General features: G+C 50.7%; 1 protein-coding gene across 5 annotated transcripts in view; it reads right to left on the bottom strand.

Annotated features, from left to right (window-relative positions):
- Positions 1–13781, bottom strand: part of sh3gl2a (SH3 domain containing GRB2 like 2a, endophilin A1) — a 26188-nt gene extending 12407 nt beyond the window's left edge. For 2 of the 5 annotated variants that reach the window (XM_062478878.1, XM_062478879.1), the window contains exon 1: positions 13546–13781. In XM_062478878.1, coding sequence (XP_062334862.1) covers positions 13546–13590 — 45 coding nt within the window. In that variant the 5' untranslated portion in view covers positions 13591–13781. The remainder of the gene's footprint in view (positions 1–13545) is intronic. The other 3 variants (XM_062478880.1, XM_062478882.1, XM_062478881.1) reach the window with 2 other exon arrangements.
- Positions 13782–24746: the final 10965 nt, after the last annotated feature.

Genomic DNA, 24746 nt, shown 5'->3' with positions numbered 1-24746 from the left:
ATTTAGGTAATGGATTAATTATCTTGAACTCAGTTAGATAGTGGCCTGTATAGATGATTTCTGAGGCCGCTTGAACACAGTTAGCTGGTAAGCTACATTTGAGCTAAGTTAACATTCACACACGAACACGAGTACATAGACGCACTCTCCTGCAGGGAGAGGACAGAAGGAGACGTGAGAGGAGCACTTCAAGAATATAGAGAGATTAGGGAGTGAGAGGGAGGTAGAGAAATTACACAAATATGCAGAGAAAAGAGAGGGAGGAAGAGAGAGAGAGAAAATATATAGCCATCCCTCTCTCCTCCTTCTACTATTCCTCTCTCTCCCCCCCCCTCTCCCTCTCTAAAGAGCAGACAAGGTGACATTTTGGGCAGCAGCAGCATTAGGTCTTCACACACACACACACACACACACTCTCTCGTCACACATGCATGGGATGCGTGTGGGTATTTATAGACCGGCACACACACACACACACACACATCTTAATCCATCAGGCTACGCAAGTAATCAGCATGGCCTCCACAGGCTTCAGTACACCATCATCCCTACACACCATCATCCCTACACACCATCATCCCTACACACCATCCTGCCTACACACCATCATCCCTACACACCATCATCCCTACACACCATCACCCCTACACACCATCATCCCTACACACCATCCTGCTACACACCATCATCCCTACACACCATCATCCCTACACACCCATCCTGCCTACACACCATCATCCCTACACACCATCATCCCTACACACCATCATCCCTACACACCATCCTGCCTACACACAATCATCCCTACACACCATCATCCCTACACACCATCACCCTACACACCATCATCCCTACACACCATCCTGCCTACACACCATCATCCCTACACACCATCCTCCTACACACCATCATCCCTACACACCATCATCCCTACACACCATCCTGCCTTCACACCATCACCCCTACACACCATCATCCCTACACACCATCATCCCTACACACCATCATTCCTACACACCATCATCCCTACAACACCATCCTGCCTACACACCATCATCCCTACACACCATCATCCCTACACACCATCACCCCTACACACCATCATCCCTACACACCATCCTGCCTACACACCATCATCCCTACACACCATCCTGCCTACACACCATCATCCCTACACACCATCATCCTACACACCATCCTGCCTACACACCATCCTGCCTACACACCATCCTCCTACACACCATCATCCCTACACACCATCATCCCTACACACCATCATCCCCTACACACCATCCTGCCTACACACCATCCTGCCTACACACCATCATCCCTACACACCATCCTGCCTACACACCATCATCCCCCTACACACCATCATGCCTACACACCATTATCCCTACACACCATCACCCCTACACACCATCATCCCTACACACCATCCTGCCTACACACCATCATCCTACACACCATCATCCCTACACACCATCATCCCCTACACACCATCACCCCTACACACCATCATCCCTACACACCATCCTGCCTACACACCATCATCCTTACACACCATCATCCCTACACACCATCACCCCTACACACCATCATCCCTACACACCATCATCCCTACACACCATCCTGCCTACACACCATCATCCCTACACACCATCACCCCTACACACCCTCATCCCTACACAACATCACCCCTACACACCATCCTGCCTACACACCATCATCCCTACACACCATCATCCCTACACACCATCCTGCCTACACACCATCACCCCTACACACCATCACCCCTACACACCATCCTGCCTACACACCATCCTGCCTACACACCATCATCTCCAGAACAGTCAACATTGTCCCTGTTGTAAACAGTTTTTGTCTGTGTTGAAGTTGTGTGTGTTTTTGATGATAGTAAGTCGGTATGGACATATTTAAGTTGTGCGTGGGTTTCTGAGTGTTTGTGTCTGTGTCTGCATGTATATTACTGAGTGTGTATGTGTGTGTGTATTGTTGAGTGTGTGTGTATTGTTGACTGTGTGTATTGCTGAATGTGTGTGAGTGTGTCTATACAGTAGGTGTAGATCCATAAACAAGCCGTTTCATGTGTTGAGTCAGCAGTTTGACACCAGCTGTGATGATGCCATAATTCTACAGAGTGGTAGGCAGGTCTGCTTGAAATTACCTCTCTCTCCCCCCATCCCTCCCTCTCTGTAAATCTCCAGGATAGTGTGACAGGGAAACAATGAAGTCTCCTCAAAGATATGTTACACCAGACACTCTCCATCCCCCTTCCTCCTCCCTCCTCCATCTCTCCCTTCCCCTAACTCCCTCCATCACTTCTCTCCCTCCATCTCTCCATCCCCCTTCTCCCTCCCTCCATCACTTCTCTCCCTCCATCTCTCCATCCCCCTTCTCCCTCCCTCCATCTCTCCCTCCCTCCATCTCTTCCTCAATTCTTTTCTCCCTCCCTCTTTCGCCCCTCCCATTTCTCTTTTCCCCTCTCCCACTTCCTTCCTTCCTCCCTTCCTCCCTCCCTCCCTCCCTCCCTCCCTCCCTCCCTCCCTCCTCCCTCCCTCCGGTGTATTCCAGGACAGGCACATCCAGGACCCTGTTTTAAATCCTCCCTCAGAACAGAGAGAGATTATAGACAACAGGAGAGATTAGGAGGTTATAAACAGGAGCCTCTCCCTTCTCTCCTCTCCTCTTCTCCTACCTCCTTCCCTGTGGTGGCTCTTCCCTGTGGTGGCTGCTGGACATAAGGGCAGCAGGGGCAGCAGGGGCAGCAGGGGCAGCAGGGGCAGCAGGGGCAGCAGGGGCAGAGCACCTGAACCAACCAGACAGCCCAACATCTTTCACGCTGCCTGGGAAACAGGAACTAATCCATAATATTTGAAGGTGTTGTCTTTCACTGGGATTCGCCAGGAATCCAGAACCAACAATCCAATCACAGCTGTGTGTGTGTGTGTGTGTGTGTGAAAGTGTCCCTCACCCCCCCCCCCCCCCCTCGTCATCCTCTTCCAGGCTCTAATCCGTCCTCACACCACAGTGTGTACCTGGGTCACCCCACGCCCTCTGACCTCCGACCCCATCCTGTCGCGTAACCTGACGCTCCCGTTGCCTCAGCAACGAGAGAACATGACTTGGGGATTAACGAATGATCTGCCGGGGGGGCAGGGCCAAACAGACCAACACAACACCTTGCCGTGTGTGTGCGTTAGTGTGTGGCTGCATGTGTGTGTGCGTGCCTGTATATGTAGGTGAATGTTTGTGTGCATGCAGCATGTATGTGTGTGGTTGTCACTGTGTGCGTGTGTGTGCGTGTGTGTGTGTGTGGTGCCTGTTCTAATCTGATTTGTAAGACGTTGCATGGCTCTTATATAACAACAGGGATGAGTCTGTAACCGTGGCGATGTGTGCACATTCCAACACATCCATGTGCCACTGCAATGAGGGAGAGAGGGAGGGAGGGAGGGAGGAGGAGAGAAGGCCAGCTGGCTGTGGGTGTGTGTGTATTTGTGTGCGTGTTGCTGTGTGTGTGCGTGTGTGAGTGTGTTACTGTGTGTTAGTCTGTGTTGCTGTGTGTGTCTGTCCAGGAGAAATATGACACAGCATACAATACTGTATTATTGTCATCATAATTGACAGACTGAACATGCAAACAATATGTAATGCATCCATGCAAACAGTTGCTTGCATGCTTCATATGGTGTGTGCGCGTGTGTGTGTGTGTTGCAGTGGGAAAATAAATGTTATCCTCATCTCTCCCCTAATAGGGTGGGAGAGAGAGAGAGAGAGAGAGAGAGAGAGAGAGGAAGGGAGGGTGAGAGTGGGAGGGAGAAAAGGAGAGAGCTGGAGAGGGAGAGAGAGAGAGAGAGAGAGAGAGAGAGAGAGAGAGAGAGAGAGAGAGAGAGAGAGAGAGAGGGAGGGTGAGAGAGTGGGAGGGAGGGTGAGAGTGGGAGGGAGAGAAGGAGAGAGCTGGAGAGGGAGAGAGAGAGAGAGAGAGAGAGAGAGAGAGAGAGAGAGAGAGAGAGAGAGAGAGAGAGAGAGAGAGAGAGAGAGAGGGAGGGAGGGAGGGAGAGAGGGAGGGAGGGAGAGAAAGAGAGTGGGAGAGAGAGAGGGGGAGAGAGAGAGGGAGAGAGATAGAGAGAGAGATAGGGAGAGACAAAGAGAGAGAGAGAGAGAGAGAGAGAGAGAAAGAGAGAGAGACAGAGAGAGAGACAGAGAGAGAGAGAGAGAGAGAGAGACAGAGAGAGAGAGACAGAGAGAGACAAAGAGGGAGACAGAGAGAGAGACAAAGAGAGAGACAGAGAGACAGAGAGAGAGAAATCCTGCATGAAGAGACTCGTGCGTATAAATCCCATGATGCCTTTGGGGGAGTGTTCCAGAATAACAACAGCATCTGTGCTCCTGCGTTCTGTAGCAGACCGACACACAATAAAAACGAGCTAGTTCCTGGCGTGATATTCTTTCATCTATAGTCTTAGCAGCATTTCTGAGGCAGCCAATCTAAACTTCCTCAAACTGAACACCAGTAAACAAATTACTTCTCTGTAAAAGGGATAAAAAAAAATCATTGGTGCAATGCCTCATACTCAAGATATAAAAAAATCGCCTCCATAACCTCCTTCAATGTCATATCATCTATAACTATATCCCCTAGATAGCTTGCAGGAAATTGCATTGGTTTGGTTGTGACCATTCTAAGGAATCTGAGAGAAAGAGGGAGGGAGAGAGAGAGAGTGAGAGGGTACTAGATGAGCGAGAGGTCATTAAAGAGGAAGAGAGGGAGGGAGGGAGGGAGGAAGAGAGGAAGGGTAGAGTGGTGGTAAGAATACTAATAGGGATGTTAGCAGATCTCACTACAAACTAGCTAGTGCTCCCCCCCCTCCCCCCTCCCCCTTCCCCCCCTCCCCCCCCCCCTCCTGTGTGTGCATGTGAGTGTGTGAGTGTGTGTGTGAGTGTGTGTGTGTGTGTGTGTGGAGGGAGGACCAGGGCTCTCGTCAGAAAGAGACATGAGAGGAGAGAGCAGAACATCACGACTCAGATGTGAAGACACACTCCATCGCCACGGCGACCGATGACTCACACACACAGACGCACACTCACACAGCAAGACACACACAGACACACATCAACACACACACAGTAGGACACAGCAACACACACACACTAGTTTGAAAGGTGTGTGTGTGAGTGGATGATGACAGGGAGTTAGATGGGGGTCTCACTCGTGTTCTCATGGAAACACGGGGTCACCAGGAATTAATCATTACAATGCTGCAAGATGTTACAGTAACTCCACAGCTGGGAGCGAGAGTGTGTGTGCTAGTGTCTGGGTTTTAATCCTCAGCTTCATGACAGCACTATGTATCATTGGGATTATAAACCAGTTTTACCCACTGTTAGGGTTAGGACATTTTCCTGTCTGTCTGTCTGTCTGCCTGCCTGCCTGTCTGGAACCCTAACCTTCCTTTACACCGTCACCTACTGATTTGGTCCAATCACCATCACACATCATTTACCGCATAACATACATCACACATACCTGGTAATCAATCACACATCAGCAGGATTTAGTACACCTCTGAAAACACTCGAGCCCGAGAATAGTTTAGGATTGGCCATACTGAGAATCTCTGAGGATTAGGACACAGCATTTTCCCAGATTAGACTTTGACAGATTAATCAACAGAAACAGTGTGTCAGTCAACCGAAATCAGCCTTCTAATGGCTGATTCCGTGATTCAAATGTTCAGTGAGTTTAAGAGAAACGTTTTTATGTTTAGATAGGATAGCTTTCTGCACAAACTGTCAGGTGAGAGGAGGAGAGGCTGGTGTGTGTGTGTGTACCACCAGGAGGGACTGATGTGTGACCTTTTAACACACACACACACATATATACCAAAATCCTCGCAGGGAAAAGGCAAAGGTTGAATCTATCAGGGTTGTGTGTGTTTGAACTGTCAAGGAAGATGGAGCTGCTGTTAATGATCGTCACTACACCCTCTCTCCTCCACTCATCCCTAACTGACTCTACCAACCTCTCTCCTCCACTCATCCCTAACTGACTCTACCAACCTCTCTCCTCCACTCATCCCTAACTGACTCTACCAACCTCTCTCCTCCACTCATCCCTAACTGACTCTACCAACCTCTCTCCTCCACTCATCTCCACCTGACTCTACCAACCATGTAGAAAGAGAGATAGAGAGATGGAGAGAGATGGGAAGAGAGAGAGAAAAAAAGAGAGCGAGAGAGATGGAGAGAGAGAAAAGGAGAGACAGATGGAGAACAGGTGGACAGGGAGAGAAAGGAGTCACCAGTACCTGGTGACTACAAACATCAGATGTCAGAGTTCTGTGGGATTCCACCCAGCCGTCACCAGGGACGCTGAAAACAGAGTTCACACACACACTCCTACACACACGCACACACACACTCTCACTGTCTCTTTCTCTCTCCCTCTCTTACTCTCCTTCTCTCTCTCCCTCCTTGTCCTTCTCTCTCTCTCTTTCTCTCCCTTTTTCAGACAGAGGCAAACGCTCCCTCACTCAGACGATCAATCAGACCCGAACAGCCGAGCCAAGATATAAAAAGATCATTTAAAAGCAGGTAGGAACTTGGAGAGGGTGGGGATGACTCAGACAGGAAGTGATGTGGATAGAGGAGCTACAGGTCTGCTCGGGGCTTGATTGAGTTTCCTGCATGCAGATGAGGTCGTGACAGGAGGGTAAGATGATCCCTGATTGTAATGAGACCTGTGCAGATCCAAGCTGCCGCTAAGAGGCAGATAAGAGAAGTGTGTGTGTGTGTGCGGCATGAGAAATAAGCTTCAACACTTATGTCCAATGGATACATTACACAAAACTGTGGCCCAGGAATGGGCCTGTCTGTGTATCTCTCTCTCTTTGTCGCACACACACACTCAGTGAGCAATGGTTGGTGGGTTAGAATACATTTTTACTTACGTCTTCAGAAAGGCAGAGGGGAGAAATGGGCTGTGTGTGTGTGTGTGTGTTTCTCATTAATTATTGAGGTACCGTGCTTTGGAGATGCAGGCATGCAGAAAGATGGGTGTACTCTCTGTCACATTTAGGTCACACACACAGACACACACACAGACACCCCCACCCCCACACACCCATACACACATCTTCCAAGGCCGACCAACCTACTTTCAACTCCCATTTCATGGTGTTGTCATACCAACCATCTCAAGTACCTGACCTGTTCATTTTGCTTCAGCTTCTCTCCTTTCTCACTCTTTCCCCTCTCTCTCTTCCCCCTCTCTCCCTTCCCCCTAGACATTTGGTTAGAGAGGACTTAGCACAGGGGCCAGAGCCCTAAGCTGCATGTTACACTCTCTCTCTACCTCCCTGCCGTCTCCCCCCCCCTCTCTCTCCCCCCCCCTCTCTCTCTCCCTCCCTGCCGTCTCCCCCCCCCTCTCTCTCCCCCCCTCTCTCTCTCCCTCCCTGCCTTCTCCCCCTCTCTCTCTCTCTCTCTCTCTCTCTCTCCCCCCCAATAACAAACCAAAAAGAAATTTTGTTTATTTCCTGTTTACTTATCAGCAATCGATGTCTAGCGTCCCCTCCAGGTGACTGATTGAAGTGTGTGTGCGCGTGAGTTTGTGTGTGTTAACTAAACCATCTGAATACAGAGCAGTAATGTGTGTGTTCTGTGTTTGGATGATTAATGGAGCTAACTGGAGGAATGCAACCTGAGTCGGCAAAGGCGATCTGTCTCACACACACACAGACACACACACACACACACACCACGTTCCTGGGGTTTGGAATCATGATAATAATACAAGCATTACAGCCATGAGTCACACACACACTCCAATATGATTTGATGTCAGTGCTTCTTGAGTAATCCAAATATAATCCCTCCAATCCGTTCAGTGTCTGCTCTGTCTGCTCTGTGGTGGGTGGATGGTGTGTGAGTGTGTGTGAGTGTGTGTGGTGTGTGTGGTGTGTGTAAGGATATAGGGGTAAAGGGGTTTATGTCCAGGCTGTCTGTTCCTGACTCTGATCAATTATCTGCCAACGGTAGAATAATTTTCTCTCACACACACACACACACACACACACACACACACATACTCTAAGACCAGCTGGTACTAGTAATAGCACGCCTCAATGTGACTGTTGTGAGTCATCAACTGATCTGATTGGTTGATGAGAATGGATGTACAGACCTACTCAAACACACTCACCACACACACGCACATACACCAAACACACTCACCACACACACACACCACACAACACTGCAGTTGGTGGCCTTTGTCTCTGGCTTCTATAGTGTTCTCTCTTCTGACTGTGACTCAGATCTGATAGCTAGAGAAACACCAAGACTACACACTCTCCCCTCCTCTCCTCTTCCTTTCTCTCCTCTCCTTCCCCAGAGAGAGACAGAGATGGAGATGAAGAGAGAGAGATAGACAGTGATGGAGATGGAGAGAGAGAGATAGACAGAGATGGAGAGATAGAGATAGAGAGATAAAGAGAGAGAGCAAGATAAAGAAAGAGAGATAAAGACAAAAATAGATAGAGAGCGAAAGAGAGAAAGAGATAAAGAGAGAGCGTTGGTGAGATAGAGATGGAGATAGAGATGGAGAGATAGATGAAGAGATAGAGATGAAGAAATAAAAGGCATTTTAAAGAGCAGAAGAAAATAATGTTCCTTCAGCAGAGTTCAGCAGCTTTCATCCAAACCTGAGGTCTGTTAATCTGCAGTTAGATGCCTGAACCACTAAACGGCACCTAGAGGAGGGTGATGGGTTGAACGCTCTAGGGAAGGCCCTGGGGAGGATGGGGAACCAGGAAGTAAAGGGAAGGCCCTGGGGAGGATGGGGAACCAGGAAGTAAAGGGAAGGCCCTGGGGAGGATGGGGAACCAGGAAGTAAAAGGAAGGCCCTGGGGAGGATGGGGAACCAGGAAGTAAAGGGAAGGCCCTGGGGAGGATGGGGAACCAGGAAGTAAAGGGAAGGCCCTGGGGAGGATGGGGAACCAGGAAGTAAAGGGAAGGCCCTGGGGAGGATGGGGAACCAGGAAGTAAAGGGAAGGCCCTGGGGAGGATGGGGAACCAGGAAGTAAAGGGAAGGCCCTGGGGAGGATGGGGAACCAGGAAGTAAAGGGAAGGCCCTGGGGAGGATGGGGAACCAGGAAGTAACTTTCAATACGTTTTCAGATGATGCAGTGTCTTGTTTTAAAAAATGCATAAAAAACGTTTTCATCCCAGAGGAGGAGAAGAGGGCTGAGGGAGGGAGATGAGGAGAGGAAGAGGAGAGGAGGAGAAGAGGGATGGAGATGAGGAGGGATGAGGGAGATGAGGAGAGGAGGAGGAGGAGAGGAGGGATGAGGGAGGGAGATGAGGAGAGGAGGAGGAGGAGAGGAGGGATGAGGGAGGGAGATGAGGAGGAGGGCTGAGGGAGGGAAGAGAAACAGAGAGAAGGAAGAGTTAGCAGGCTATATTCCTGCAGAGTTGGCAGACTTCTCATAAATCTGCTCCAGAACCCAAACACTTTAACCAGCCTCTCTCTCTCTCTCTCTCTCTCTCTCTCTCTCTCTCTCTCTCTCTCTCTCTCTCTCTCTCTCTATCCACACAAAGACAGCAACACACACACAGACACAACTACACACACACTACTGGATTTAACAGATTTTCAAGAGGCTCATATTTCCTCCATATCTAAACTACTACAGCCCAGCACTCCTCATCCATCAATCTCACAGTCCTTCACAGATCAATGCACTCATTGACTCCCCCCCTCCCCATCCAATATCTGCATTCTGGTCTTTGTCTTTACCCGGAACAGGCTATATCTGGCCTTGTTAGGGTAGGAAGTATGCAGTGAGGTTGTAGAGGAGGGGGAGGGTAATGAGTGTAACACTCTTAGGGACTGCTGCAGAGAGCATCCCCAGGGTGGGTGAAGGATCAGGTGTGTGTGTGTGTACTATATGTGTGTGTACTGTATGTGTATTGGTGAGTGTGTGTGTGTACTGTATGTGTATTGGTGAGTGTGTGTGTGTGTGTGTGTACTGTATGTGTATTGGTGAGTGTGTGTATCAGGTACAGGTTGATCTCTGGAGCTCTATCTTCTCTATTCTCTCTGTTTTCCTGTTTGGCAACAGTCCTGCATCTCTCTCTCTCTCTCTTTCTAGTGATGTCTCCCTCCCCTCCTCCCCCATCTCACTATCTCTCCCACCCCTCCTCCCCCATCTCATCATCTCTCCCTCCCCTTCTACCCCATCTCACTATCTCTCCCACCCCTCCTCCCCCATCTCATCATCTCTCCCTCCCCTTCTACCCCATCTCACTATCTCTCCCACCCCTCCTCCCCCATCTCATCATCTCTCCCTCCCCTCCTCCCCCATCTCACTATCTCTCCCACCCCTCCTCCCCCATCTCATCATCTCTCCCTCCCCTTCTCCCCCATCTCACTATCTCTCCCTCCCCTCCTCCCCATCTCATCATCTCTCTCTCCCCTCCTCCCCCATCTCACCATCTCTCCCTCCCCTTCTCCCCTTCTCCCCCATCTCACCATCTCTCCCTCCCATTCTCCCCCATCTCTCCCTCCCATCTCACCATCTCTCCCTCCCTCCCCTCCTCCCCCATCTCACCATCTCTCCCTCCCCTCCTCCTCCTCTTATCTCCCAGCTGGATCTGCTCTGCCCTGCACTGCAGTATGACTGCGTGTGTGTGTGCGTGCATGTGTGTGTATGTGGGCAGCCTGCCTGGATGACTCACTCAATGACTGCCCTGTGGCCCTGCGGGGCCACAGGGCAGCAGATTGAGTGAGTTCATTTCATTTGCATTGAGACTTCTGAGTGCCTGGTGAATTACCAAGATGCTAATTATGTGCTCAATGATCCTGAATTTGATACTAGAGGTGCATTTGATTTAAACCCCAGTTCACCCCTGTCGAGATGGTCCCATAAACTTCATCACACTCACGAGTCTGAATCACACCAGGTTCCAGACAGACAGGTTGCTAAAGAGCCAGTATAATCACATGATCATGTGGTTCATCTAGCACAGGCTGCACTGGGGTGTAGACTGAGTGCACACACACACACACACACACACACTCACACACACACACACACTCACACACACACACACACACTCACACACACACACTCACACTCACACACACACACACACACACACTCACGCTCACACACACGCACGCACGCACGCTCGCACGCTCGCACGCTCGCACGCTCGCACGCACGCACGCACGCACGCACGCACGCACGCACGCACTCACGCACGCACGCACGCACGCTCGCACGCTCGCACGCTCGCACGCTCGCACGCTCGCACGCTCGCACGCACGCACGCACGCACGCACGCACGCACGCACGCTCACACTCACACACGCACACACGCACACACGCACACACGCACACTCGCACACTCGCACACTCGCACACACGCACACACGCACACTCGCACACTCGCACACTCGCACACTCGCACACTCGCACACTCGCACACTCGCACACTCGCACACTCGCACACTCGCACACTCGCACACTCGCACACTCGCACACTCGCACACTCGCACACTCGCACACTCGCACACTCGCACACACGCACTCACGCACTCACGCACTCACGCACTCACTCACGCACGCACGCACGCACGCACGCACGCACACACACACACACACACACACTCACACACACACACACACACACACACACACACACACACACACACACACACACACCAAAGATTAACAGTCTCCTGAGGTTTAAGTCTACAGGTGATACATACACACACTGACAGCCCCAGCCCAAGGCTCAGGTAAAAACACACACATTACTGTCAGTCTCCCAAAGCAGTGACACAGCAATATCGAACCACAGGCTCCCTAGAACACAGGAGACCTGGGGGTACACCCTGTCTCACAACACAACCTCTCAAACCTTCCCGTCAAAATACACACATAGATCATATCAGAAGTATAGATCACGTCTACAGATCAATGTCCTTGGCACGGACCGTATAGATCAACTGCGATTCACCTACAGGATGTTCATCATGCTACTGAACCAGGGAGGACTTGTGTGGATGACCATTACAACATGTTGGTGACAAGGTCAGATGCCGACTCATGTTATTGTGTGTGTGACTGTTTGTGAGAGAGTTAGGGAGAGAGTCAGAGGGAGAAAGGAGAGAGGGAGAGAGACAGAGGGAGACAAACTTTAGTGTGGAAGAACAATGAGAGAGAGAAAAAGAGATTGTGAAAGAAAGAAAGATAGTGAGAGAGCCTACTGGACAGAGCACGTGTGAAGCCACAATGTGACTCAGCCCTCGCGCTGTGTGTGCCTGCGAGCTGGGTGACAGTGGTCGTGAGAGCGGATGTGTCTCTCTCAGGAACCGCGCGACCTCAACCGCAAACCCTCACGAGCTTTCCGTTGAGCTGGAGATCAGAGGTAATTCCTCCACCACCACCCAAACCGCTGTGGGTTTATTCAGAACAGGCCTCGAGACACAAATTACACCCCTCGCGCGCCCTCTGACACCTAAGTCTGTACAGATTCATTGCAGCTTGATAAAAAATAGTTTTGTTTCAAGTTATGGCAAACCTGAACATACAACGATATTTCGGTTATGCTCGAAAATCAAGTTGTATCTACTGTTTGTATCCGTTTCAGCCACGCGCAGGCCGAACAGTCCCACCTGACAGTTGATGCTAACATTGGCGGAGCGCTAGAACGACAGAATCAGAAAGTCCAAGCTGGGGTCGCTCTGACTGGGCATTGTGGTACAAAGCAGAATGACTTGCGTGCGTTTAGAGGGCGGCGAAGAGGTCATTACTTGCGACAGTTAAGGTAAAGAAGGATTTCCGCCACGCATTCGGACGCTCTTATTAAGGGTTACGTAACTGGCTCGTGCTGCCACCGCTGCAGACCATCCCGAATAAAACGTGATGGATGAAAGAACGCGGAGTACGGAACAATATCGAGCAGTTCTGTCTCGCGCAGAGGGAATGTCATGTGAAGGGTAGCGCGCGAGGAAGGCTCTATCCACCCTCCTCTTCGTCATTTTGCAATTCCATCTGTCCTTTTCCGACGGACGGTGACGTCGACACAACCGGGGATTAATGGAAACAACCATTTTTTATTGGTGTTCCCTTTGAAAAATAACCCCACCTGTGTTCAATTTCTAATATTTATTGAGACTATCTGCTCGTTTGACAGACTGTCGGCGTTCTGGCCAGACCTAAACATGAGTAATTCATTCGTGTATCTTCGAGCACCTCGTTAGAATGGTCGCAGATCCCCCTGCAGGAGCTGAACTGTGTTCAGATAATCCGCATTAACACAACACCACTGTTGGAACAAGACGAGCTACGCGTGTTTTCGTCGTATAAAACGAAAAAACGACCGCGTCAACCCATCCGACACCCGGCATACTGCCCCGGCCAATGCCCTTGCTACCGTCCGTGAACTGCCCGGTTCACGTTCTGCATCCGCGGTGCCCGCGCGACTAACCACCCGCCAACCAGTGCGTCTTACCTGTGTGGCTTTGTGGAACTGCTTCTTGAATCCTGCTACGGACATGGCTTCTAGTTGATAAGGACGGTTCTACGTTGAACGGATTCGGTTGCTGTATTATTATTTTTATATATATGGTGGAGTGGCCTAGAAATTCGATCTCAGTTGCGTGGGATGACAAACGGCTAAGGCGAACCCTTCTATATGTGTGTCTTCTTAACCAGCGGGAATCTCCTGCGCGCGGGGGATGAGTATCAGCATACTGAGAGCCAAACCTACATGCCGACACGCCGGTGACGTAGGCGCACCGTAGCCAGTCCCCTTTAAAGCGGCAGCGTAGACAAACCGGTTGGCCCTTCCGCCGCTTCTCCTCCCGCGGCAAAGCCGGCCCGGCCCCAAGCCAGGATGACAAGAGAAGCACGCCAAAGCAACGTTAGCGTCGTTATAACAATCACGCCATTTTTTATTAGGAAATAAAACAGCCTGTAATTCGGGAAAGGACAGGAACACCCAGAGACCTTTAGCGCGGGATTGAAATTACGTCACAATGTTTCCAGTACTGCCACTGGGCGAAGCCCCGTTGTCCTCGCGTGCGCGCGTGCGCTATGGCCTACAAGCAAACCCGCCAAAAAACTACAAAAATCAACCGCTTAAGCACTTATGTGCAGTTTCGTGAAGACGTTTCTTGACACCATGGACTGCATCCAAGCAGTCTGTTTCAGAAATGAACGGACGACGTCTACAGGCCCGCAGCGCAGCGCCTTTCAGCACCGAGCGGCAGAGTTCAGCACCCTGGACAGCGCCCACGCGGCGCCCTGGACAGCGCCCACGCGGCGCTCCAGGGAGCGTCTGTGGAGAGCGGAGAGTAGCCGGGGCAGGGCACGCGGAGCGGGCACAGATTATTCCCCCTCCCCCTCCTCAGACAAGACTGGTCCCTGATTAATCTAAAGCAGGTTTAGTAGTCTGGTTTATTCAACTCTAGATTTTTAAACTCCAAACACGTGTTCATTGAAAAGTATTCTATACACCTTAGCTAGGCATAAAACGAATATGCCTACTCGTTTCTAAAACTATTCAGAACACAATTAAAGTTATCGAGTGTTATCGAGTTGTTTATTGCTGAAATAACTAGCTCTTCACTAACAGTTAGATGAAAGCACCCACACAGTGGAGAGACGGTAGTGGGACTCATCCCATATGGCCACAAAACCGCTCTGCACGCGAGCCCGATAACCGCGACATCTTTATAGGCAATACAATCATAAAAATATGCTGCTTGAGTTGAAAGCCCTGTGGGATACGAGGCTTGTTAGCGAATAGAGGAATGAATCAGTAAACCTTTACAAGGCAATCACTATCAAAGTTTAGCGAGGAGAAGCCCCACATTCTGCCTGATCAGAAGCGGCTCAGACGGTGTTGAATCCAGTGGCGATTTTAGACTCTTTTTAGGGGTGCTCAAGCATACCTAAATTTAATCTCAGCACCCCTAAAAAATAAAATAGAATTATTATTATTATCTTAAGTTTTAGTGCTCTAACGTGTTAAAACAATGTTTATTTATGGTTGACACATCATTATCGTTTTATTTGATGCTGATAGTTCATTAAGAAAGGGACTATCTTAGTTTTTTCATTCAATATTTTGCATAATAATAAATACATGTATTAGTTGTGAAATTAGTTATGTATTAGCAGGGGGGTTTAACACTTTTGCAAGGCACTGTATTCATGGAACATTCTCATTGGGGGCTGAGCCCCCCTAAAGGTCTGATCCTAGAATCGCCCCTGGTTAAATCTAACTAACTTTCCAGCTGCAACACAACAATATCAGAAAACCGGGTGTCTAATCTATTACCAAGCTGGAATGTTTCTCAACTTTAAACGGCTAGTCATTCTAATAGACTCGTGTATAAATATTCCAGGACGAAACGCTCGCTTTGTAGCCCCGCGTGACATATTTGCAGTAGGAGGTGGTGCGCGTGCGTGCCAACCATATGTGTGTGTGGGGCACAGCACACACAAACAGAGCTATGACTCAGGGCTGAAACCTAGATGTGAATAATGTAGGTAATTAAAATGGCTAGGGCGCTGCTGGGCCGACGTGACTAAAATCAATTTAATTCCATTAAGCGCCCCCTGTTTACAGTATAAACATGACCAAAACAGACAGCTGCATGTGCGACTAGCCAACCCGACCTGGAGGAGGAGGGGGGAGGGGAGAAGGATTGGATGAGGTTTGTCAGAATAATAAATAATTCGATTTTAGAGCACAAAGCGCGTTTCTGAATCAGTACCGCCATCGTGTGGACGTGTACTGAAAGTGCACCAAGAGACGCTGAAGAGAGTATTGGACGTAGCTTGGGCGTCATCTACTGGCGGAGTTGTTAAAGAGCATGTTAAGATCTACTGGTTTGATGCTACCAACGACAGCCACAAACTAAACAATTACAAATATCGTTAGACTTTGCTATCAGGAGCCATTGATTACAATCACACGACAGTAAAAGAAATACTGAGAGCTCTCTTCAACTTCAAAATCGTGTGGTAGTCATGTCTGACTCCACTATCAATCCTTCTACACGATTTCGAATCTTTTTGGGGAAAATATTTTTTCTTTCAACCTTTCGAAACAAAAACAAAATATATATATTTTCGAAAAAATATGTGTACAAAAGTTTCGAAATGTTGATATATATTTTTTTTTTAAGTTTAAAACAAAGTTTCGAAAAGTAAAAAAAAATGTTGAGGAAAAAAGTGAGAGGAGAGGGGAGGGGACAACAGATACTCCTAAAACAGAGAATATACTTTGCACATCCCAGCACATCCACGAACATCCCAGCACATCACACTAGTTAACCATCAACTGGCAGCCCAAACATAAATCTCCCAATAAATCATAATCAAATAATGTTCTGACCCTAACTCTATAATATGGAATGTATAATGTCTTTAATGATCTGCCATGCCTTTATTGGATTTAAAATGAATGTAAGACCACATCAAGAATTCTATTTTATATTTTAAAGGAATAGTCAATTTAAAAAAAATCCACATTACACAACAAGTTTGGATGAAAGAATGTGAACACTATCCCTTTAAGGCATCCAATCCCACAGTGATCCCACCCCATTGTAAATCATAAGACAGTCTCAGCCTTGATATTTGATCAATATTACATTGACTGATCACTCACACCAATTCGTTAAAATCAAAGCAGGCCAGTATAACCTCATGTAAACACAGAATTGAGGTCATGTCCCACACACATGGACATCAATAACCGAACTGAGCGTGCTGGATGCAGGACAGCTGCAGTGGACTAGGACCATCATCTGCACACCTCTGATGGTGATGGTGAGAGAGTGATACAGGCCGGAGAACAGGCTGTGTGTGTGTGTGAGAGAGAGGTGTGTGTGTGTGAGAGAGAGAGGTGTGTGTGTGTGAGAGAGAGAGGTGTGTGTGTGAGAGAGAGATGTGTGTGTGAGAGAGAGAGAGCGTAGGTGGAAATTGCAAGATGGGCCATGTCAGCAGATGAAACTGTGGTCATTTGTCACACACATACACACACACGCACACACACAAGAAGGAGACAAAAACACACCTTGGTGTGTGTGTGTGCGTGGAGGGTACAGAAACACACACCCCTGTTCCACCCCGAGCTGGCCCACTCAAACATGCTAATGCAGCTCAGAGTTAATTGGTCCCAGTGTTGCCCAGACAACCCTACCTGCACAGTCCTGCCGACAGCCCAGCACTGGGTCTCTGTGTGTGTCTCTCTGTGTGTGTGTGTGTGTGTGTACCTCTAATGTTATGCAAACAAACACTCCTTTGTTGTTGGGGCCACTGTGCAGGAGAGGTGGAGGAGAGATGGAGTGAGGGATGGGGTAGGGGGCTGAATTCATTAAGAGTGATTACCTGAGGTGTGTGTGTATGTGTGTGTGTGTGTATGTGGGGGCTGCCTTTAACATTCACTTCAACCAACCACTAATGAGGGTTTGGAGAACTTCGTCAAGGTGGTGTGTGTGTGAGTGTGTGTATGTGAGGAGCTTTGGGCTAGGCCTCAGACCAGACCACGGTATAGCTGTTTGTTGTTTTACTCACCAGAGAACACAAAGGAATCCTAATGCTTGTGTATTTGGAAGCTGAGATCACCGAGGCTAGAGAAGCAGCCTCATTGATCACCGAGGCTAGAGAAGCAGCCTCATTGTGTGTGTGTGTGTGTTTGGTCTGAGGTTGTCCCTGCTCTAAAGACTTTAGCTCAGGGGTGTCCAATCCTGTTCCTCAGGGGCCACTGTCCTGAATGTTTTAGATGTTTCCCAGCTCCAGCACACCTGATTCACACCTGGAGCAGGGAAACATCTAAAACATTCAGAACAGTGGTCCCTGAGGACCAGGATTGGACAGCCCTGCGCTGGTTTGAAGGTTGGGTTGAATTTGGTAGTCCTAGCTCAGGTCAGACTCTCTGATCCCATCCCCGAAACAACCTCACACCTCCAGCCCTCCACCTCCACACCTCCAGCCCTCCACCTCCACACCTCCAGCCCTCCACCTCCACACCTCCAGCCCTCCACACCTCCACCTCCACACCTCCACCTCCACACCTCCACCTCCAGCCCTCCACACCTCCACCTCCACACCTCCACCTCCAGCCCTCCACCTCCACCCCTCCAACCCTCCAGCCCTCCACCTCCACCCCTCCAACCCTCCAGCCCTCCACCTCCACCCCTCCAACCCTCCAGCCCTCCACACCTCCACCTCCACACCTCCACCTCCACCCCTCCAACCCTCCACACCTCCACCTCCACCCCTCCACCTCCACCCCTCCAGCCCTCCACACCTCCACACCTCCAGGGGGATGAAGAGTTCATGCGGAAGTCACGTTCAGTCCCCTTCAGTGGCGTTGAGAAGGACCACAGCCTCTCCTCTGTTTGGGGACAGAAGGTGGATTACAGCACAGATCAGCAGGCTGTCTCCTCCCTCCTTCTCCCTCCCTCCCTCCCTCCCTCCTTCCTGCCTGTCTTCACCTCCTTTTTTTCTCTTTTTAACATTCTCTGGGTTAGTCACCATTTCCTCTCTCATTCTCTCTTCATCTCTTCGCCTCTCTCATCCTCCCCTCCCTCTCTCTCATGGAGCACAGTCAAGAAAGACAGGCCAGAGCTGCAGAGAGCACAGGGCTTAGCGTGGTCCGGGGGGGGAGGGAGAGAGAGAGGGAGCGATAGAAGACAGCGGCTTCTGTGACTGCAGGGGTCCTTACAGGATAAACTACAGACCTAGGGAACTTTCCTCCTCTCTCCCCCTCTTCTCTCCCTCCCCCATCCTCTCTCTCCCCATCCTCTCTCTCCCCCTCCTCCCTCCCCTCCCCCCTCTCTTTCTCTCTCCCTCCTCCTCTCTCCCCCTCTCTCCCTCCCCCCTCCTCTTCTCTCTCCCCCTCCTCTCTCTCCCTCCCCCACTCCGTCCCAGTCTTATCACAGGGCATCAAAACTCAGCTCCGCTTCCTTGAGTGCCAACGCTTTTCATCTCATCCCTTGCTTCCGGAGGAGAGAGAGGAGAGAGAGGAGAGGGGGGGAGAGGGAGAGAAAGGAGAGGAGAGGGGAAGGGGGGGAGAGGGGCGGAGAGGAGAGGGGGTAGAGGGAGGAGAGAGAGGAGAGGGAGAGAAAGGAGAGGGGCGGAGAGGGAGTAGAGGGAGGAGAGAGAGGAGAGCGGGTAGAGGGAGGGGGAGAGAAAGGAGAGGGGCGGAGAGGAGAGGGAGGAGTGGGGGAGAGAGGAGAGGGGGGAGAGGGGGAGAGAGGAGAGGGGGAGAGAGGAGAGGGGGGAGAGGGGGAGAGAGGAGAGGGGGGAGAGGGAGGAGAGGGAGGCCACGTCCAGACATAATCCTGCTGCAGCCTGGGATCAGGGACCTGCTGGTGCCCGGACACTCCCGTCCACACCAGACACCCTCCTTTCCAGAGAGGCGGAACATTCCGGATTTAGGCTACATAGGTGGGGTGGGGGGGAGGTCATTCTTTATTAAACAGTTTTGTTGTTTTTATTTTGCAATAATTATGTAAGAGTATCCGTTTTATCTGAGAAGAGTTTGTTGGATAGAATCGTCTTCATGCAGGCTGCGATAAGATTTGAATTAAAAGGTAAAAGTGATTTTAAATTATGGTGTTAGTAGAACTGATTGTACCTTCTCTGTGATCTGGCCAGTTTCCCTACAGAGAAACACATGAGGCTTTGGAAACTGATCAACAAATGCTCTCCACTGAGCCCCAATGGTGAACACGTCCTGAATTAAACATGTGACAGTCCACTTGGCTGGGTGTCACATACCTCACCTGCTTTTCAAGACCGAGCCAAGAGTGTGTCTGCGTGTGAAAGAGAAAGTGTATCTGTGTGTGTGTGTGAAAGCAAGTGTGTGAGAGTATTTGTGTGTGTGTGAGAGCGAGTGTGTGTATCTGTGTGTGAGAGCATGTGTGTGTGTGATATCAAAGCAGGGCCTATTTTGGCATCCCTGAGAGAAAGACGTTGTCAGTGAAAGTGTGTCGGGGGGGAGGGCTCCATGTTGTCTGACTCCTCTCATCTCTCCTCCTCTCTCCTCAGACTCTCTCCTCTCCCCAGACCCTCTCCTCTCTCCTCAGACTCTCTCCTCTCCCCAGACCATCTCCTCTCTCCTCAGACTCTCTCCTCTCCCCAGACCCTCTCCTCTCTCCTCAGACTCTCTCCTCTCCCCAGACCCTCTCCTCTCTCCTCAGACTTTCTCCTCTCTCCTCTCCTCTCTCCCCAGACTCACTCCTCTCTCCCCAAACTCTCTCCTCTCTCCCCAGACTCACTCCTCTCTCCCCAGACACACTCCTCTCCTCTCCTCAGGCTTGGGTCTCTCCTCTCCTAAGGCTTGGGTCTCCTCTCTCTGTAGCTTCAGGGGCCCACATCCATCCCAGGCTCTAATCCCACGTTGCTTTGTAGTCCGAGCGCTTGCATGTCACACACACACACATACTCACACACACACACATACTCACACATGCAAGTACACATCCACACACACACATAGATATATAAATACACACACACGCACTAATACACGCACATGCGCAGGGAGAGGGCTCCAGAGCTCTGGAGGGGGGCCTCCACGACCACTCGGACCCCTCATCATCGATCGGCCTCGCAGTCAACTCCCGACCCCGGCCCCTTCTACCCCTCCAGGAGCCCGGCGCTCACAGAAGCCTCCGGAACAAAAGAAGAACTGGGACAGGTGGATTAAAACAGGAAGACAAGGAGGGGGAGAGAGGATGTGTGTGAAATAAGGAGGGAGAGGGAAGGAGTGAGTGTGACAGAGATAGTGAGAGTGAAGGAGGGGGGGGAGGGAGGAGGGAAAAGTTTGAATTTGGAACTACTGATCAAAGTGGCTCCCTGGAGACAACTGTCCTAATGAGAGACTAGTACAAGAGAGAAGAGGGAGGGAGAGGGAGGAGGGAGACAGGGAGGGAGAGGGAGGAGGGAGACAGGGAGGGAGAGGGAGGAGGGAGACAGGGAGGGAGAGCAATGGAGAAGGAGAGAAGTGGAAAAAGTAGATGACACTCAGAGTGCATTAGTCTAAAAGAGAGCTCGAGACAGAGACAGCAAGGCAGTGTGTGTGTGTGTGAGTGTGTGTGTGTGAGTGTGTATGTGTGAGTGTGTATGTGTGAGTGTGTATGTGAGAGTGTGTATGTGTGTACATGTGTTTGAGGGAACTAAATGGAGCTGTAGGTAGAAGGGTAAAGACGTTTAAAATGTTTAAGCATCTGTTTCCCTGTGCAGAGGAGGGGGAGGCAGGGAAGAAGGCAGGGAAGAAGGCAGGGAAGAAGGCAGGGAAGGAGGCAGGGAAGGTGGCAGGGAAGGAGGCAGGGAAGGTGGCAGGGAAGGAGGCAGGGAAGGTGGCAGGGAAGGTGGCAGGGAAGGAGGCAGGGAAGGTGGCAGGGAAGGAGGCAGGGAAGGAGGCAGGGAAGGTGGCAGGGAAGAAGGCAGGGAAGAAGGCAGGGAAGAAGGCAGGGAAGGAGGCAGGGAAGAAGGCAGGGAAGGAGGCAGGGAAGAAGGCAGGGAAGGAGGCAGGGAAGGTGGCAGGGAAGGAGGCAGGGAAGGTGGCAGGGAAGGAGGCAGGGAAGGAGGCAGGGAAGGTGGCAGGGAAGGAGGCAGGGAAGAAGGCAGGGAAGGAGGCAGGGAAGGTGGCAGGGAAGGAGGCAGGGAAGGAGGCAGGGAAGGTGGCAGGGAAGGAGGCAGGGAAGGTGGCAGGGAAGGAGGCAGGGAAGGTGGCAGGGAAGGAGGCAGGGAAGGTGGCAGGGAAGGAGGCAGGGAAGGAGGCAGGGAAGGTGGCAGGGAAGGAGGCAGGGAAGGTGGCAGGGAAGGAGGCAGGGAAGGTGGCAGGGAAGGTGGCAGGGAAGGAGGCAGGGAAGGTGGCAGGGAAGGTGGCAGGGAAGGTGGCAGGGAAGGAGGCAGGGAAGGTGGCAGGGAAGGTGGCAGGGAAGGAGGCAGGGAAGGTGGCAGGGAAGGTGGCAGGGAAGGAGGCAGGGAAGGAGGCAGGGAAGGTGGCAGGGAAGGAGGCAGGGAAGGTGGCAGGGAAGGTGGCAGGGAAGGAGGCAGGGAAGGAGGCAGGGAAGGTGGCAGGGAAGGAGGCAGGGAAGGTGGCAGGGAAGGAGGCAGGGAAGGTGGCAGGGAAGGAGGCAGGGAAGGCAAGGACAGGTTAATTAACCTCCGGGGAGCAGGAGAGAGACAAGGTCACAGGAACAGCAAGAGGATCTGGGGTCCTGGGCTGACTACGCATCAGAGAGAGTGGGGAGCAGAGAGAGAGAACCCAAACATGTTGACTACGCATCAGAGAGAGTGGGGAGCAGAGAGAGAAGAAAGACAAAAAATAGGAGGGGGGGGGGGTCCCTAATTTACCCAGTGACTTGCTGGTGCTGTTTCCCCCAAGAGCCATGAGGAGTCTTCAGTTATTAATGTCTGTCATTAGCTGAGTTCTCCTGGAGGAGGGGGGGGGGGGGCAGAGAGGGAGAGAGACAGTGGGTAAGAGAGAAACTGTGGGTGAGAGAGATAGAGGGAGAGAGAGACAGAACACAAAACACAGAGAGAGAGCTAGACAGAGAGACGGGGAGAGAGACAAACACATGGGGGGGGGGAGAATTTATTTGGGACAAATATTGACAATAGTCGTCTCAGGGGACGTAGGATAGGAAGAGATGCATACTATGTTAATGAACGATAATGAAGCACCAGGGCCCCTCCTGAACAGGGTAAATTGGTCCCGCTGTTGAAGAGAGAGAGACATGCACACACACACAGAGACACTCTTCATCTTGGCTTAATCCTTTATTAGAAAAAGATAAAGGAAAAAAAGCAAAGCATTTGCATACATGGAGGAGGAGGGGAGGGATCTGGGAAGGAGAGAGAAAAGGAGGGATGAAAAAAAATAGTAAAAGTGGAATTCTTTCAGTTCCTGAACGGATGTCTCTACATACGGTTGTTAATTGTGCATGAAAAAGGAGAGGGGGATGAGGGAAACAAAAGGAAGTCTGGAGAGAGAGAGAGAGGGAGAGAGGGATGGGGTGATTAGGAAGGAGGAGAGCTTGGGCTTCAGACTCAAGGACACACCAGACCCATACGATCCTTTGATATTCCAAATGAATAATGAAGATAGGAGAGAGAGATGGAGGGAAGGAGAGAGGGAGGAAGAGAGATGAAAGGGTAGAAGGTAGCAGTGTCAAGGGTGGTACAACTCTCTCCTAGTTAACTGCTAGTCAGTGTGTGTGTGTGAGGAGGAGTGCTTATTGGTAACAAGGTGTGTGTGTGTGTGCGTGTAGGTGTGTTTGTGTGATAGGCTGTCCGTGCCCACACCGGCCCTCGTTAGTGACGCTAACAGAGGGGGTCGCTCGTTACCACTGAAACCCTGGCTGGTGGTCGGCCTCCCAGCTGTCAATCATGAGGACACTAGAGCCCCCTGCAGGACAGGGGTGAAACTGCACCCTGCATGTGGACATGGTTAATGATAACCCTGCCCACACACACACACGCACACACACACACACACATGTGACCGTACACCAGACTAGGATTCAGACACACAGACAATATCAAACACAAAGAACATTTATTAAAAGTTATTGTCAAACACCAAACATAAAATCCTCCCTAATGAAGCAGAATCAGCTTGTATGTACGACTCGTTTGAGAAGCAAAACACACACACATTTTTTACTGGAACAATTTGAAGTGGAGTCCAATGGCTCCAAATTATTTGTCTCCCTCCCTTTCCAACCCCCCCTCTCCCTCACTCTCTCCCACCTCCCTCCCCCATCTCTCTTCAGTGAACAGATTGCAGCTCTGACTTTCTCAAAGCGTCGAGTCGGCACTGCTGCTGCTGGTCCTCCACCCCGGGGTCCTCCACCCGTCCACACAGCGTACACACCAAGACCAACCACAGAAGAAGACCATCCACACAGCGTACACACCAAGACCAACCACAGAAGAAGACCGTCCACACAGTGTACACACCAAGACCAACCACAGAAGAAGACCATCCACACAGCGTACACACCAAGACCAACCACAGAAGAAGACCATCCACACAGCGTACACACCAAGACCAACCACAGAAGAAGACCATCCACACAGCGTACACACCAAGACCAACCACAGAAGAAGACCGTCCACACAGCGTACACACCAAGACCAACCACAGAAGAAGACCGTCCACACAGCGTACACACCAAGACCAACCACAGAAGAAGACCATCCACACAGCGTACACACCAAGACCAACCACAGAAGAAGACCGTCCACACAGCGTACACACCAAGACCAACCACAGAAGAAGACCATCCACACAGCGTACACACCAAGACCAACCACAGAAGAAGACCGTCCACACAGCGTACACACCAAGACCAACCACAGAAGAAGACCATCCACACAGCGTACACACCAAGACCAACCACAGAAGAAGACCATCCACACAGCGTACACACCAAGACCAACCACAGAAGAAGACTGTCCACACAGCGTACACACCAAGACCAACCACAGAAGAAGACCGTCCACACAGTGTACACACCAAGACCAACCACAGAAGAAGACCATCCACACAGCGTACACACCAAGACCAACCACAGAAGAAGACCGTCCACACAGTGTACACACCAAGACCAACCACAGAAGAAGACCATCCACACAGCGTACACACCAAGACCAACCACAGAAGAAGACCGTCCA

The sequence above is a fragment of the Osmerus eperlanus genome, chromosome 14 (assembly GCF_963692335.1).
Source record: "Osmerus eperlanus chromosome 14, fOsmEpe2.1, whole genome shotgun sequence".
NCBI classification, from domain to species: domain Eukaryota; kingdom Metazoa; phylum Chordata; class Actinopteri; order Osmeriformes; family Osmeridae; genus Osmerus; species Osmerus eperlanus.
This window is presented reverse-complemented; position numbering and strand designations above follow the sequence as displayed.